Source organism: Podarcis tiliguerta, assembly GCF_965153285.1.
Source record: "Podarcis tiliguerta genome assembly, chromosome: Z".
Lineage (NCBI taxonomy): Eukaryota > Metazoa > Chordata > Lepidosauria > Squamata > Lacertidae > Podarcis > Podarcis tiliguerta.
In genome coordinates this window covers 2,966,652-2,984,497 of record NC_139553.1, presented here as the reverse complement: position 1 = coordinate 2,984,497, position 17,846 = coordinate 2,966,652, and the positions used below count along the sequence as shown (strand labels likewise).

General features: G+C 46.6%; 1 protein-coding gene across 2 annotated transcripts in view; it reads right to left on the bottom strand.

Moving 5' to 3' along the window:
• The window catches only part of ENTPD2 (ectonucleoside triphosphate diphosphohydrolase 2), a 39,294-nt gene extending 26,256 nt beyond the window's left edge, over positions 1-13,038 (bottom strand). Inside the window, exon 1 of one of the 2 annotated variants that reach the window (XM_083423110.1) lies at positions 12,783-13,038. In XM_083423110.1, the coding sequence (XP_083279236.1) occupies positions 12,783-12,905 (123 nt within the window). In that variant the 5' untranslated portion in view covers positions 12,906-13,038. The remainder of the gene's footprint in view (positions 1-12,782) is intronic. The other variant, XM_083423111.1, reaches the window with a different exon arrangement.
• Positions 13,039-17,846: the final 4,808 nt, after the last annotated feature.

The window sequence follows — 17,846 nt, the reverse complement described above, 5'->3', positions numbered from 1 at the left end:
GGTGAGCCTGCCTAATTTCTGCTTTCTCGAAAAATATGCAGACAAAAACACAGCCGTCCTCCAAAATTTATGTTCCTCTGAATTTTGCAATGCCATTCTCCTCCAGTCCAGCAATGTGCACAAAATTGCACAAGACTGGGTAAAGTGTGTGGAACAGTGTGCCTGTATTCATAGCAGTGACATCCAAGGTGCCAAACTTTAGAGAAGATGTGCTTTGCAAAAAAAAAAAAATGTTGGGCAAAGCTGTGTATAAAGATGAATATATTAGCAGAAACTGGCATTAAAATACCAACAAATTTTCATGAGAACTTACAAATAGCAGGCTGATGTGGAATTGAACTTAAGATCCAATTCAGATTTAAGATTCATGACAGCTATATCCAAACTCACAGAAGCAGACTCCAGTTGGCCAACATTCTATGACACACACCATACACCTGAGAGGAATGTTCACAAACACTCTGGGGCATTTGTGTAATATGTGTGCATGCAAATGGTGATGGTTTCATGCAGGAGGTTGGACTTCTTCATTTCTTTTGGTACCTGCATTGCAGGGGTTTGGACTAGATGACCGATATCTTCCAACTCTACAGTTCTGTGATTTCCAAAGCAGTTTGGCTAGAGTCAGGGGTGGAGGGAATTAAAAACTCAGAGCAGCTCGCTTGCTTTGCCTCCACAGTTTGCACATTGGTTCCGCCTATTGCAGGACCAGCACCCGCCCCTTGAAATCTCTTTCCCATAACCTCTGACCACTCCAAGCCAAAAGGGGACATTCAGACCGACAGCCAGCCCATGTTCCCTTGTACATCTGATAGTCATCTATGCCTCCTGCCTTTTTCCACAGTCCAGCCTCTCCTCCCGTTTTTTAAGCAAGGCTCCCCTGGAGCTTATTTAGCTACAAGAGTCACAAGCCCAATTTTTCCGTAAACAGCATATTGTGAGCTCAGCAACATAGAGCAACCCATTTCCCAGCCTGCACATCTGTAGGTCAAACCTCAGCCAGGAACAGCCCCCAACCCACGCTTCCTTGACAGGCCCCTGCAAAAGAGCCTGGAGAGAAGTCTGTTTTTTTATCACCCTCCTTTAGGTGGAAAAATCTAGAGTTGGGACTTGGACTCTTGCAAATTCCAAAACAATACATGCTTCGGACTGCCAGATGCATGACTTGTAAAGATCACAAAGTTCTTGGAAAGCTGACGCATTCAGGAGAGGGGTGTGTGTGTGTGTGTGTGTGTGTGTGTGTGTGCAAAGAACAACATATCCTAAGAGGAGCCTTGCTGGATCTTAGAGCCATCTAAATCAATACCTCCAGCCAGTGGCGTAGCGTGGGTTGTCAGCACCCGGGGCAAGACAAGTAATTTGCACCCCCTAACCCGGGGCAAGGCAAGTAATTTGCGCCCCCCCCCGCTGCACTGTCCCTCCCCCAGATAGTCCCTCGCTCTCTCTCCGCACCGCACGCCTGGCACCCTCCCCTCCACAGTGGGCGGCGACCCGGCGGCTCGGATCGGATTCGCACAGCCAGCACTGCAGTGAGAGAGAGTGAGTGAGCCAGGTAGGGGCAGAGAGCTGCGAGTGCGAGCGCCCCCCCCCCAGATGTTGCGCCCGGTGCGGCCGGCCCCCCCTGCACCCCCCACGCTACGCCACTGCCTCCAGCAGCCAATCACGATGCCTTTACGAGCAGGGCGTAAAGGCATTTGTGATCTCCCATGACTTAATTGCTGGAGGGAATACAAGATGGGGAGGGGACATGTATGTATGTGTGGTGGTGGGAATGCCAATATGCCCTTAGATTTTCGAAGGGTATCTTTTAAATAATGTCTTCTTATAGTAAAGTTGGAAATGCAGAGGGGTCCATGATTAGCATGGCTACCTTTCTTTTGTGGCTAGCATGTCCAAATCTAAGCAAATGCTGCTTCCCCATCACCCCACAAAAAGCATTTATTAGTTGTGATCTATCCTTAGAATGTGGAGCGTGTTAGACTTGTCTCCCCACTTCCTGGAAGCTTCCACTTCCTGGAGGAGAGCAACTGAATGGATGCCAACTCAGGGCAGCAACTTTCGCAGAGCCACAGGGGAGACAACTTCCCACATGGTTTGGTATTGAGCTGTGCGTAACAGTGGCCCCAGGAGGTTTTGGTTTTCCTTGAATTGCTGTACTCTAATCATTTGGGGGCCTTTGGGGGGCTTGGGTTGTAAAACAGCAGCAGAAGGATCTCAGAAGACCCCCCAAGAAGAGAAAACAATTAGTAGTTAGAGAGAGAGAGTCCCAAAGCCAAATTCTAAATTTCTTTACACCACCAAGAAAAATGTTTCCTTTCATCTTCACAATGCATCTAAAAATGAAAGCTGGAGGTGGCAGAGTGGGTTTGTGTTTCCGCTTCAGAGAATGCCCTTATATAGCAAATTTTGCAAGGTGCTTGCATGAACTCCAAGTTCAAGCTTTTAACCATTTACCCACACCCAGTGACCAAGCCATTGCAATTCATTGTCATGGCAGGATAGACAATGGGCCATCAAGGCTAATTGGCTGGCACTAAGAATGGGAGGAACTGGGGTGAAAGACACCCCAACATTACAGGGGTCACCTGAGCTACCCTCCTGACCAGCCTTCACTAACCTGGTGCCCTCCTGCGGTGTTAGACTACAGCTCTCATCAGCCCCAGTCAGCATAGGCAAAGCCTGCTCTTGACCATTCCACCCCCCCCCCCAGTACACAACCTCAACTTTCAGAAACTGCACTGGCCTGTCAACCTGCATATATTAATGACATCTTCAGCCTTAGAGTAATCTTTCTTATGCATCAAATGCTGGGCAAAACCAATTGCTTCAACCAAAGAAGAATGGCAAGTTAAGTTGACAGATTATGCACAACTTGCAGACTTAACATACAGAATAAGACAACAAGAAGAAGACGTGTTTAAAGAAGTTTATTTAATATATGGAAAATAATTGTGTATAGCTGAAAACGCTGGTAGCATTAAGATAAATTCAACAGTATAAATAAGTTTTGATGGAATCAATAATGGAATACTGATTGATATAGTTTCTGTAAAATATAGCCAAACCTCTTCCTCAAATTTTGAAAAGACGTCTATCCATATTGTGCCAAAAAAAGAAGCCCTATTTTGATACTACACTATACAGGGTGGGGTAAGCCCCACCCCATATAATCAATCACAAGATGTGGAACATGCACACCATTTGACTGGCAATGCCCATCAGTGGGGGGTGGGAATGGGCTCCTTCAAATATTTTATGGGGGGGGAGCGAAGACCCCTCGTCCCCTAGGAGTTTGCACCTATGTCATGGTCCAACTAGAATACTGAGCAGAAAACATTATCTGAAGCTCTGAGAAAGGAAATAGTCGCAGAGGCAGAGAGAGAGAGAGAGAGAGAGAGAGAGAAAGAGAAAAATACCAGTGAGAGAGAATGAATTCAAGAGATCCTCCTTAAAACAGCCCCTGCTGCATTGCAAAAAGCTCAAGACAAGCCCAATAGTCTCTTGGAGAAGTCCTGGCACTCAATCTGCCGAACAGAGAAGAATTTTTCTAAGCGCACAGGGGCTCATTCTGGCAGCGGCTGAATGACCTTTGCAAAGAACATCTCTGGGATTCCCAGAAAGAAGAACAAGAAGAAGAAGAAGAATTGACTGCAGCTTCTCTGTGTCCTGATTTGAAATAAAAAAGGGCAAGACCTGGAGTCTCTTGCAAGCCCTCCAAGATGCTGCTTGCAGCTCGTAGATCATAAACTGTAGATTTGGAAGGGACTTCAAGGGTCATATACTCCAGCCCCCTGCAAAGCAGAAATACGTTGAGACTTGTTGCGAGGCAGCATCTAGAGGGCCACATTTATTCCTCAGAACCCAGGAGCATAAACATGAAATCGATATTACTATTTCATTTGCCCTGGTGTGTCTCACTTTACGCTTGTGTAAAGTGAATTGCACCTGCTATTTTACCACCCGCTCACTCAGTTTAGAGAGGTCCTATCAGAGCTCTTCTCATACTCTTTTTGTTTTAAACAATTTAGCAGCACCAGCAAACTTGGCTGCCTCACTGCTCATCCCTACATATAGATAGTTTGCAGAAGCCATTCTATTTCTGCTTTCCACTTTTGAAGTCAAATATGAATGTTACTGGAAGTTGTCCACTTACATATGTGAAGTTATGGCTCTGTGATCACTGTTGCTAATCGGTCCAGCAACAGTTAACATATTGCACCAGGCCCTGGAGACCACTTAAGGCTCAGTCCAGGGTCATCCCTGGCTTTGCTCTATGGCCAACTGTTCTGGGGTGTGGTCATTTAACTGCCTAATACCATCAGACCACTGGATGCATCTTGCTCAGTATCACTACACTGACTGCCAGCAGCTCTACAGCGTTTCACACAGGGTTTCACCCTACCTGGAGATGCCATTAGGGGAACCTGAGACCTTCTTTAGGCAAAGCAGGTGCCCTAGTACTGTGCTATAGCCCTTCCCTGACCCAGCTCTTCCTTGTGTTCCTAAGATATCATGTCAGTTTGTGACAGCATATTTTGTCACTTCCCAAAGCTCTAGCCACCAATGCTTCCATGAGAGAGAGATTGAGAAACAGAGCTTCAGGATTGCTCATTGTCTCATTCGGGAGGCTGCAGATGAAGTCACACTTTGGCAAAGTTACAGGAGAGTCAGGGAGAGTTCCAGCTGGAAAGCAGGAACGAAAGCAGGGAAAGAGCACAGCATTTATATAACTCCTGAGTGACTTGAATGCTAATCTGGAGGAAGGAAGAAGAAACGCCAGAGGAGGCGTCATCAAACTTGAAGGAAGGAATGAGCAGAAGGGAATGGGAGGAGATCAGTCCTGGGAGGTCACAGAACAAGGTTCCAAATCATTCCTTTGACTGATAGATTCAGGCTATGAGAGTAAAGGTTTAGGTAGCCAAAATAACATCACCCTCACCCTCCCACAAGAAGGAGGTCAAGAGGCTTAGGGCTGCCCCAAAGTTTGGAGAAGTACAAAAATACCCAGTAAAAAAAACAACCCAGTGCAGTCGGAGTGGTGGAAAGAGAAAACCCTAAAAACTGCTGAATAAAGACCGAGCGTGGTCAGTGGTCAAAGGATACTGACTGACAGAGTGGGGATGGAAAAGAGGGGCATGGCTGACTGGAATGGCTCAGATCCTGATCAAGTAGCACTCCATAGGGCAACCTGTGGCCCTCCAGATGTTTATAAAAATATTTACATATGATGATTCATAAAATCATAGAATTGTAGAGTTGGAAGGGAACTCAAAGATCATCTAGTCCAACCCCCTGAAATGCAGGAATCTCAGCTCAAGCATCCAGGACAGAAGGCCATCCAACCTCTGCTTAAATACCTCCAAGGAAGGAGAGTCCACCATCTCCCAAGGGAGACCGTTCCACTGTTGAACAGCTCTTACCCTTAGTTGCTTCTTCCTAAACATATCAGAGCAGTTTACAACAATTGTGCACAAAGGCATGCAGTAAAAAACCATACCAAAAGGTTAAAATCAGAAATCAGCTAACTATTGTGGAAATAGGTATTCCAAGCCTGAAGGAATAGAAATTTTCAGCGGGCATTTAAAAGTTGAAATGGAAGGAATTTGCTGGTTCTCTGGTGGTAGAGTGTTCCACAGGACTGGCTCAGTTTCTTGATGCTTTCATATGAACTTCACCAACCCGGAGAATGACCAGCAGTGCTGCTGCAAATGATCTCAGTGACTGAGATGAGATACAGATATTCAGGTGGTGCCTTAAGTACCCTGCAGCAAAGCTATTCAAGGTTCTGTAAGCAGATGCAAGGACCTAAAACCTTGTTGGACTCCAACTCCCATCAGCCCCAGCCAGTGTGGCCAATGATCAGGCATGATGGGAGCTGGAGTCTGATCATATCTGGAGCAGCCTTTCTCAACCTGTGTGTCCCCAGATGTTGTTGAACTACAACTCCCATCACCCCTAGCTAGCAAGGCCAGAGCTCAGGGATGATGGGAGCTGTAGTCCAACAACATCTGGGGACCCTCAGGTTGAGAACTGCCGAGAGGTAACCATGCTGAAAGAGAATGGATTAGGGGATCATGGTTAATGCAAACCACTCATCCTTTTACTGTGGATTTAGACTTTGCAAACGACTTGGAAGTGTCTCTAGCAATTGCAGTCCACGAATTAGCCCCAAGGCTTTCCTGATCTCCCCTCCAGCAAAGTCAAGGTGCCAAAATGCTTCTGTGCATGCAGGGCAGGTTTTTGGATGCAGGCCTCAGCAAAATTGTGCAAGATTGTTCCCAGGCTTCTTAAAAGGCTCTCTCCTGCCCTGGCAAAGCTGCACTCTCAGACTTGGCTGTGGTGCCAAGGGATTTAAAGAGATTTACATACCAAGCATGGAAGGCAGGATGCCCATGCGGAGACCGTGCCTCTCCTCTCCTCCCCCCGCCCCCCGCCCCACCAGGAGACTCTCCAAATGCAATGCTCCCACAGCAACCCAGCCTATGCATGTAACCAAAAGCAGAAACTCCCCTGAACAATCTCTATATTATTTCACTTTTCTCAAACAGCTTTCCAGTGACTGCGTAACATAGGTCAGTGTAACTCTTCCAATGGTGCAGATTCATAGCTGTCAACGTTTCCCATTTTTAAAGGGGAATTCCCTTATTCCGAATAGGATTCCTCGCAAGAAAAGGGAAAAGTTGACAGCTATGTGCAGATTAAAGGGGACGATGAGCGAGAATGCTTGAAGCAAGATATGAACCCACAATTCTTCCTCTCTCTCATTCATCCCCTTCTATGGACCCACAGATCCCATGTTCACAGGTGGGAAATCTTGACTACCTTTAAATAGAAATAATAAAAAAGTGAGCCTATGTCATGGCAGTGCCCCCTCAGAAATCAGCAGGAGATGTCAGGCTGCCAGAGGCAAGAAGTGGGTAAACCACAATCAGGAGCGGAAAGCAATGATCTCACTTAGTCAGCACTGTAGGTCCCAAAAGGGGCAAGCAGGGGGTGGCAGTTGATGGTGATCTACTGCTTGTATGCCCTATCTGTCCTAGAGGTAGACTGCCCCTGCATGTGGACGTTCTATTTACCTTTCAACCCTCCGTGGAATCCATTTTGCCTTGGCCTCAACATAGCAGTGGGTAGGGAACGGCGAAGCTGCAATCCAGCAACATCTGGAAGGTTACATCTGGAAGGTCCCCTTCATTTTACAGGGTCCCTTCCAACTCTACAATACTTTGATTCTATGGAAGAAAGGTTGGCTATAAATGCAAAGATCCATAGAATATTTCTTCCATAGAATCATAAAACTGTAGAGGGTCATTTAGTCCAATTTCCTGCAAGGTGGGGATCTCAACACAGTTTCCCATCCAGCTTGAAACCATACTGGACACTGCTATCATAGAAGCCAAGGTGGGTGTGGCTTCCAGGTGGTCACCCACCCAGTCCAAGACCAGACCTAGATCCCATCAGCACCAGCTAATGTGGCCAATGATCAGGAACACTGGGAGCTCCAGCCCAGCAGTGTCATCTAACCATATCTCTTTCTTTCTACATCGAAAGCCACTTAAATGGCCCCCATCACTATGCAGGGCTGTGAGATAAACAAAAGGAAATGCTAGCAGATCTGCTTACATTTATGCATGTCTGGTATGTGCCCTACAAGGAAGATACAGTATGAGATTTCCGTGGTGCAAAAATGTGGTCAAAGAAGAAAACGATGACTACAAGGAAGTCTCTTTCGCAATCTCTCCACACAGCCTCGCTCCATTTGCAAACTGCACCAGCAAGTATATATATTCTTAATGTTTAACCTGACCTTGCCTAAATGTGCCACTTCATTTCCTAAGCTCACATTGCCATTTCACAATAGATCCTTGTTGCCAAATAGCTGGGATACCTTTCTCTCTTGCCTCCTTTCCTCTGGGGAGGGCATACGGAGCAGTGCCCCAAACAATTTAAACAAAAACCAGGAGGGTAGGCGGAGAACTCCTACACTGCCCTGGGTTTATTTACGGCAGGAATGCACGTGGAACGAGGCGTGTTTGGCAACAGTTTCCACAGCGTGGATGACACAAGAGGGCTTCCCCGCTCTAACCTCACCTCATCTTCCCTGACAGCAGATATTGCACCTGCCCTGCTGATGGGAACACAGATAAGCCCTAAACGTAACTGGAAATTTGCGATCATGTGGAAGGCATCTTGCCTGTCTGGCATGGTGCTCAGCACCCAAAAAAGGGCCAGCCCAGATGCCTAGATGGAAAAGGTTTCAAGGAAGAGGTTCCCAAGGAGCAAGACCAACTCTGTGAGGAAAGATTAATGCAATCTTGTAGTATTTATAGTACTGAAATGCTACTGTTGTTGCTCATGTTGTTATATTTGCTATTGTGTTGTTGTTGTTGATAGATATGAAAGGAGCAAGCAGAACCTTGATGAGTGTACAGTGGTACCTCGGGTTACATATGCTTCAGGTTACAGACTCCGCTAACCCAGAAATAGTACCTCGGGTTAAGAACTTTGCTTCAGGATAAGAACAGAAATCGTGCTCCGGCGGCGCAGCAGCAGCGGGAGGCCCCATTAGCTAAAGTGGTGCTTCAGGTTAAGAACAGTTTCAGCTTAAGAACGGACCTCCGGAACGAATTAAGTACTTAACACGAGGTACCACTGTATAGAGTGGTACCTCAGGTTAAAAACGTAATTCGTTCTGTAGGTCCGTTCCTAACCTGAGGTACCACTTTAGCTAATGGGCTCTCCAGCTGCTGCCGCCGCGCAATTTCTGTTCACATCCTAAGGCAGAGTTCTTAACCCGAGGTACTATTTCTGGGTTAGCGGAGTCTGTAACCTGAAGCGTCTGTAACCTGAGGTACCACTATATTGTGAAAAGAGAGGGGTGGAGCTATGGATGAGGGGCTAAGCTCATGGATCTAGTACAACCCACACCCCTTTAATGCAGGAAATCTCGTCATACAATAACCCTGAAAGGAGGCCATCTAACCTCTGCTTTAAAACCTCCAGTGAAGAGAAACCACATTCTGTTCCACTGCCTACCACTTCGTTCAAAGCCTTTTTTCTTGCAATGTGCACCCACTAATCTGGGTTCTTATCCTCTGGAACAAGAGACAAGAGAGAACAGCATTCCAAATATTTGAAGATGGTTCCTATTGCCTTTTTTAAAAAAACAACAACCAGGCATCTCTCCAAAGCAGAAACTACAAACTGCCCAAGAAGATACCTCACACGAATCCAATAAACCACCATAAAAAGGGAGGCACGGAAACTGGGATTATTTCCAGCAAACAGATTGCTTGTTCTAAACATCAGACGCTCCCTTGTATCAGGTTAGGCCTTTTGTCCATCCAGCCTCCTCCGACTGTCAGCACCTTCCCAGGGTGGTCTCAGGCCTTAGACCTGGACTCTTCTGCATGCCAGGCAGATGTTCTATGGCAGCAAAGTCCTTGCCCTCCCTGATCTAAACAGATGACCCTTGCATTCTTAAAGTGTTTTGGAGCGCTTGAGCTGACTGATTGCCTTTCTCTCCAGGGAGGTAGAAAGGAAGAAAGATTGTGGCCGTTACTCCCTGCCAATATTGGGAGGGTGTTGGTTTCTGAGATGGGCGGGTCAGGTGCAAACCCCGGTCCACTGAAAGGTCTTGAAAGAGCTGCTGTGTGATATACTGGGATTTTTCTACCACAGGGCGAAGCTGCCCACTAGGCCAGGTGTGAGGAACACCTGAGGCCATTCAGACTACAACTCCATCATCCCTGACCATTGGCAGTTCTGGCTGATGCTAACTGGAGGCCAACAGTACTGGGTTCCCCAAAAACAGGACATTAAATTTTCCTAGCAGGCTTTGCAACTAAATGAGTTGACCTGTGTCTCCCTGACCAGATGCCAAAGGCCCTGAAGGCCTTGCAGGGATAGCAAGAAAGTGCATTGTCATCCAGTCCATCAATATTTCTTAGCAGATTCTCCCCCACACCTCCTTCAAATTGTTGAGAATTGATTTCAAAAGGGGTCAGGGGGTCCTTAAGTCCACCCAGCAACCCCTTTTTATTCCTTCCACTGTTTCTTAAAAGAACACTCACTCTGAAGTTGTTCTTCTTAATATCTCAGCTTGTTAATATCAACCAGGAGATGTAAATATGGGTAATATCCAATGCTAGATTAATGGGCACATTCAGTGGCACTTTGCTGGAGACGATGCATGGCCTTTCACTTCATTTTAACCCCTTCTGCTTTGAAAAAGTGTGATGTGCAATCTGAAAGATTTGTACCATGGGGGTTTTTGTGTGTGTTATAGGTGCTGATAAATAAGGTACCAATTCAGAGTTCCTGTCACTGAAGATGATTTGCTCCCTGGACATGCCCCAGTTTTACCACCCAGGAAAGCCACCCAGGGCCCTCGCCCCCCCCCACATACATAACACAAAGTATTTAATTAATACAACAGAGAGATTATAGGCATTCAATCATGTACTCAAATTATTCTGTCACATTCAGAAATATTAGCCTCTGATTTTAGATGGGTGTTGGGTGTGGTTATTCAACAACAACAACTTTTATTGGTCAGCCCAATACAGGTTTTAGCCAAAAAGCTGAAAATGAAGAAAATGAAAGATGTAAGCAAACAATCTCAAAACATTTTTCCTCCCCCATTTAATTATATTTATTGATACTTGCCCAAAGATATATAAAAGTTCATACCCAGTACAGAATATCTTTTTATAATACACTGAAATAAATGTTTACTCTAAAAAGGAATAAAGAAGGAGAAAAAAGGGGAAAGGGAAATAAATGAAAGAAGAAAGTGAAAAGGGAAAGAAATACTCTCTGAAAAAGACTTCCGGTTCTCTGTCCTGCAGGTAAATATAGTTTTTACTCATTAATTTCCAACCATTGTATCTTCTATAAACCATTTTTTAAATCTTCAAATTCAGATATTACAAGCATTTTCTCTTTCATACAAAAAGTCCATAAGAAGTTTCCAGTCCTGAATAAATGCCGGTAAATATTTTTCTCTAATTAAACACGTTAACTTTGTCATCTCTGCTAAGTACAAAATCTCAGAAGCATATTAAAACACAGGTGATAAAAAAATTAATAAGCAGAGCATGACTAAGCAGGGTGGCACTTTGGATGTGCTCAGAGCTACTGTTACATTTTTGGCCACCACTTCTCATCTATGGTGGCTGGCCACCCAGAAAAATTGCCTGCCACTTGACTGACCAAATCTCAAAACAGCTTACAAAAAATACAATATTATAAAATCATCAATAAGAAAAACTAACAGCAGCAGTTTAAAACTTTCAGAAAGCCACAAAGCAGAGAGACCAACAATAGGTGGCGCCAGAGCCAAGAACAGACAGGGCCTTAAGGGACCATCCTTCGTTGCGCTCCATGAAGAGAGATTGGATTCAGCCCTGGGGCTCAGCCCTGGGTTCCAACGAAACTCCTAAAAATTGCTACCATTGAATTACAGTGCAAAAAGCTGGACTTGTTCACCAGAAAGCTAAACTTTAAACTGCCCAGGAGAAGCCTGCCCTTCCACCACCACCCGTTCAAGAACAAGATCAATGTCAATTTTCGGGAGTGGGGATGAACTTCCAATTGCGCCCGGCAGATGCTAAGTCAGTGATCCCGTCTCCCTAGCGACCCATTTCCCTCCTCAACCCCATTAACCCTGCCCGCCTTCAATCAAACCACCTGGAAAACGCATCTAAATCGACAAACCCTTAAACGCTGCGACAATAGAAAGCAAGGAGATGTCCCCACGCCTATGAAAGACCAACGCTTTTAACACTCGAGGCGCGTGTTTTTAGGACCCAACATATTTTTATGGTTGCAAGTTGCTTTAAGAGTTTAAGTTGTTTTAAATATTGGTTTTAATGCTGTAACCCGCCAACCCTAGCATGAGGGGTTGGCTAATAAATTAATCAATAGCAATAAGGATAACAGAAAATTTGAGCGTTGTCCCCAACGACTCTCAACACGCACGCGCGCACACACATACCCCAAACGAAAAACAAACTGGAGATACTTCTCCACAACTTTTGAACAGAAAGATGAAGAGGTTCCTATGGAAACTGAGCATCATAGATGGGGCCCTTTTATTTCATCTTCTGAACTCTCAGTTGGATAAAACATTTAAGTTGGTTTGCTTTCAACTCAAGAGTTCGGACTTGAACTGGGGGTCATTAAATGGGCTCGGAAACTCGAGGCGAGGAGAAGCGCTGCCACCACCCGCAGAAAAGTGGAAGTTAGAAACGGCATCCCATCCCATCTCCCTGTTTGAGGAACTGGTCCTCTGACACTGACTGGCAGAAGCCCCGTGTGACTCCCGCTGGGAACGCCAAGGACCGGACGAGGAACTTCCTGCGCGCAAAGCAATCGCTCTGATTCTGAGCTACAGCCCTTGAAGAGCGGGATCGGAATGGACCCATAGGAAGCCGCCTTATACTGGGGTCAGGCCACTGGTCCGCCGCGCTTAGCGCTGCCAGTGCCAGATCTGGCTGGCGGAAGCTCTCCAAGTTCTCAGACGAGGGAGGCTGCCAGCCCTGTTGGAAGATGCCAATAACTGCGCCTGCGACCTGCCGCGCATAAGGCAGATGCTCTGCTGCAGAACGCTGCCCCAAGCCCGCTCAGTTTGCAAAGCTGAGTGCCTCTGCACATGCTCTTTTTCCTGGAGGAGACAGAGCTGTGCCCCGATTCAGGTATCTTCCCACCACCTCCACGCCAGCTGCAGCGGAGGCTACGCCGGGCGTCTGGATTATGCCGGGCGCTGCACGCGCGCTACCTACCTTGAAAGCGGGAGGCTCCCGCAGGTCCTTGGTTGGCAGGCAGAGGAGCAGGAGGCCCGCAAACGCCGCCAAGCCCAGGCCGCCTAGGACCACCGCCACCTTCTTGGTCCCGCCGCTGCCCATCTCGCGGCTTTGGCGAACCGAAAACCGGAGCTGCAAACCGAAAACCGGAGCTGATGCGCCTCGCCTGTTCTCCGCCGCTGCTCCGAAGCTCAGCTCCTCCTCCTTCCTGACCGGGCGGCTTAAGAGGCTGGCGCAGCCAAAGAAGGAAGGCGGGGCGGGACCTGACTGGGCAGGTAGGGGAGAGTCTCCTCCTCCTCCTCCTCCTCCTCCTCCTCCTCCTCCTCTTAGCAAAGCTGCCAAGTCAGCTTGGACCGGGCTTCCTGGGAAGTATCAGCGCCCCGCGCGTGGGGATGGCAGGTCGGTGGAACCTCTCTGTGCAGGCGCAGGCTACCGCCGATTTATGTGCTAATGTGTCTGTTTCATAAAATTTGACTGTTAAAACAGCAACAACAGCACACAAACATCGAAGCAACTTACAAAAAAGATAAATCAGCAATAAGGAAAAACTAACAACAGCACTTTAAAACTTTCAGAAAGTTACATTTTCTAAAACATTCTGCTAAAAGCATTCTTGTTTAAACAAGGCTGCCCAGATGTTTTAATCTGTTTTAGACTATTGTTTATTGTTTTAAACGAGTATGTTTTTAGCAGGTGCCACAAAGAGTAAGGTGAAAGCACCATCAATAGGCAGGGAGTTCCAAAGTGTACAGGTGCTGCCACACTAAAAGACTGAGTACTTACAGTACGGAATGGGTGCAGCAGGTATAACAGTGCCCATTCTGGCAATCAAAGCAGTCAAGTGGGCATATATGGGTAAGGAAATCCGATAGATTCCATTCATTTCCATCCTACCCTTTCTTCAAGGAGCTCAGGGTGGCACACAATGGTTAGGATTGGTGGAGGTTGTCTTCTTCTTCTTCTTCTTCTTCTTCTTCTTCTTCTGCGATCCTTCATAGCCAAGTAAGATTGTCTTCCATCAACACGGTTTTAACAGTGAGTCTGTAAGTGACTGTGGAGGCCAATTCTGGATCCACACCTCCTTCCACAGTGGGGACATAGGTTTCCGTGTGGGAGCTGATCACAGTGAGAGTCTGCCAAACATGCCTTCCTCTTAGCATGGCTTGGGAAACCCAGCCAGATGGGCAGGGTATCATCATCATCATCATCATCATCTCGTTTCTTCCTTTTGTCCTGAGTTCATGCTTCTTCAAAGTGCAATACACATTGGTAAAGGATATTCCCCAACTAGAGTGATCACAGGACAGTGTTGCCCCATTTCCCATGCTTATACAGGCATACCTCGGGTTACAGGTTCAGGTTGCGTTTTTTCGGGTTATGGACGTGCCAAAACCTGGAAGTACTGGAACAGGTTACTTCCGGGTTTCGGCGATCGCGCATGCACAGCACTAAATTGTGCTTTGCCCATGTGCAGAAGCACTGAATCACAACCTGTGCGTGCACACGCGCGGTACTGCAGGTTGCAAACGCTGCGGGTTGCAAACGCTGCGGGTTGCAAACATTCCTCCCGCATGGATCACGTTTGCAACCCGAGTGTCCACTGTACTGCATTTTTTAAAGATTTGCCTTGAGAGCGTCTTTAAACCTCTTTTGTTGTCCACCTGCATTTCGCTTTCCGATTTTAAGTTGGGAATAGAGTAGTTGCTTTGGAAGATGATAATTGGGCATCTGAACAACATGACCAGTCCAACAAAGTTGATGGAGGTTGTATGTATTCCTAGGTTAGAGCGTCAGCCTAAGAAGAAGGAGTGGGATCCAAGTTCAAATCCAAGGCCATCTCGGAAGTTCTCTGGGTGCTGTTGTGCCCACTGCTGTCTTTCAGCCTAACCTGGCTCACAGGGCTGTTGTGAGGAAGTGAAGGGCTGCCTAGCCCTCCTAGGAGGGAAGATAAAAAGGTAAAGGGACCCCTGACCATTAGGTCAAGTCACGGCCGACTCTGGGGTTGCGGCGCTCGTCTCACTTTATGGCAGAGGGAGCCGGCATACAGCTTCCGGGTCATGTGGCCAGCATGACTTAGCCGCTTCTGGCAAACCAGAGCAGCACACAGAAACACCGTTTACCTATTTATCTACTTGCACTTTGATGTGCTTTCGAACTGCTAGACTGGCAGGAGCAGGGACCGAGCAATGGGAGCTCACCCCGTTGCGGGGATTCAAACTGCCAACCATCTGATCAGCAAGTCCTAGGCTCTGTGGTTTAGACCACAGCGCCACCCGCATCCCTGGGAGGGAAAGTGGGCTATAAATGTCATAAAATTGGCTTCCATGGATGAGCCTTGTGGGCTCCCCCTGCCCCAACAGAGGCATCTGAAACACCACGGTGAGAATCTCGGGTGCTAAGCTACTCTTTATTTGTTAGGTAAAGGTAAAGGTACCCCTGCCCGTACGGGCCAGTCGTGTCTGACTCTAGGGCTGTGCCCATCTCACTTAAGAGGCCGGGGGCCAGCGCTGTCTGAAGACACTTCCGGGTCACGTGGCCAGCGTGACAAGCTGCATCTGGCGAGCCAGCGCAGCACACGGAAACGCCATTTACCTTCCCGCTAGTAAGCAGTCCCTATTTATCTACTTGCACCCAGGGGTGCTTTCGAACTGCTAGGTTGGCAGGCGCTGGGACCAAGCAACGGGAGCGCACCCCGCCGCGGGGATTCGAACCGCCGACCTGATGATCGGCAAGTCCTAGGCACTGAGGTTTTACCCACAGCGCCACCCGTGTCCCTTTATTTGTTATGTACTTTTTAGTAAAAATGCCCATCAGCTGACTCAGGAATCCAAGGTAGTAGGATACATGTGCAAACAATATTAAGTCCCATAAAAATGTGACCATTTATTTGTTCTGAAGATGTCTAAACTGTGTAATCATCCAAAGCATGAATTTCAGGTCAGAGCATATAAACATGAAGTATTAGCACAATTTAAAAACAAACAAACCAATATACTATACACTAGAGCAGTTGTTCTCAAACTTTTTACCTGGGCCACACTTTCAGAATAAAAGTTTGCTCACACCGCACCAATAGATAGATAGTAAAATATTTTCTTGGATAACAAAGGCACATACAGCATCTCTGCTTTCAATTCATAGAGTCCTTCCTAGCTTTTGGGAGTCCAGCAAAAACTGGAGGACCACAGGGGCTTGCCATCCATGCTCTAACCATTCCACCACACTCCTCTGATGGTATTCCCACAGCCTTTTATGGGGCTGGTGTTGCTAAGCAGTAGAGAGTCAGTGCAGGGACGCGGGTGGCGCTGTGGGTAAAACCTCAGCGCCTAGGACTTGCCGATCGCATGGTCAGCGGTTCGAATCCCCGCGGCGGGGTGCGCTCCCGTTGTTCGGTCCCAGCGCCTGCCAACCTAGCAGTTCGAAAGCACCCCCGGGTGCAAGTAGATAAATAGGGACCGCTTACCAGCGGGAAGGTAAACGGCGTTTCCGTGTGCTGCGCTGGCTCGCCAGATGCAGCTTGTCACGCTGGCCACATGACCCGGAAGTGTCTGCGGACAGCACTGGCTCCCGGCCTATAGAGTGAGATGAGCGCACAACCCTAGAGTCTGTCAAGACTGGCCCGTACGGGCAGGGGTACCTTTACCTTTACCTTAGAGAGTCAGTGTGGCATAGTGGTTAGAGTACTGGACTAGAACCTAAGAGAGAGCTGCGTTCAAATCGTCACGCAGCATGAGGCTTACAGTGTGTTATCTTGCTGGCCAGCCACTGCCTCTGTCAGCCTAACCCACCTCAAAGGGTTGTCCTGCTGGTTAAATGAGTCAGTTGGAAGGTGTATTCCCAAGTCAAGACACCACCACTTAGGGGATGGGCAATGCCCCTCCTCTGCAGATGAAACTCAGAGAGGACCAGATGGATCTCCTGGTCCATCTAAACAAGCACTCCATACCCAGACACAGTCTGCCTCCAGCCGCCTACAAGATGCTGGGGGCAAACAGGGAGGGCTACCACCTCCATGGCCCTGCTTGTGGGCCACCTAGAAGCATCCCTTTGGGTGACCAAGTTTTTTTTTTTATATAATAATATTTATTGGTGGTTTTATAGTTACAGAAGTAAAAAGAGAAAATATAAAAGTAAAAAAAATAACAATAAAAAAATAACAAGCAATACATCAAAAATAGAAAAAAAAAAACACATCAGAACAAGAAGAAAAAACAAAAACATTTAAAAACACATCTAATTTCCATATCTTTATCTTTCATTTACTTATTTCCTCGACTTCCTCACACCTCCCTTTTTGTATTCGAGTGCAACTTAGCTAATTCTGCAAATCCTTTCCCTCTTTCTCAATTTTTTGTTCTATAATTTATCTTAACACAATCTAAATTTAAATTTTCCACTTTAACCCATTAACAATCAGTTTTTGCTTAAATCTTTATAACATTTCTGCTAAAACCTTATAACTTCATTCCAGTATTCTTCTAACATTCATTAATTTTACAGTATTTCTGTAAATATACTTTAAATTTTTTCCAATCTTCTTCCATCGACTCTTCTCCCTGGTCTCGGATTCTGCCAGTCATTTCCGCCATTTCCATGTAGTCCATCAGGGGTGACCAAGTTTTATTTACTCATCCAGCCATTCCTATCCCACTTAAGTTTAATTCAAGTGAATGGCACATGAACCGCATGTATAGTGTCTGAGCACTCAATGCACCTTATATGTGTCAGCTCAGGAGAAGAACGGCCTCAAAATGCAAGGCAAGCATCATATCTGAAACCTTCGGGGATAGGGTGGTATACAAATATCATCATCATCATCATCTCCATATCACAGATGAAGGATGGTGAGGTTGAGAAGCAGTGGTGTACAGGAGGCCAGCTTGCAACAACAACAACAACAACAACAACAACAACATTTTATTTCTATCCCGCTCTCCCCAGCCAAAGCTGGGCTCAGAGTGACTAACAACAGTAAAAATAGCACAGTTTACATAAAATCACATTCAGTTAATTGAAATACATTCTAAAATCAATTCAGAATCA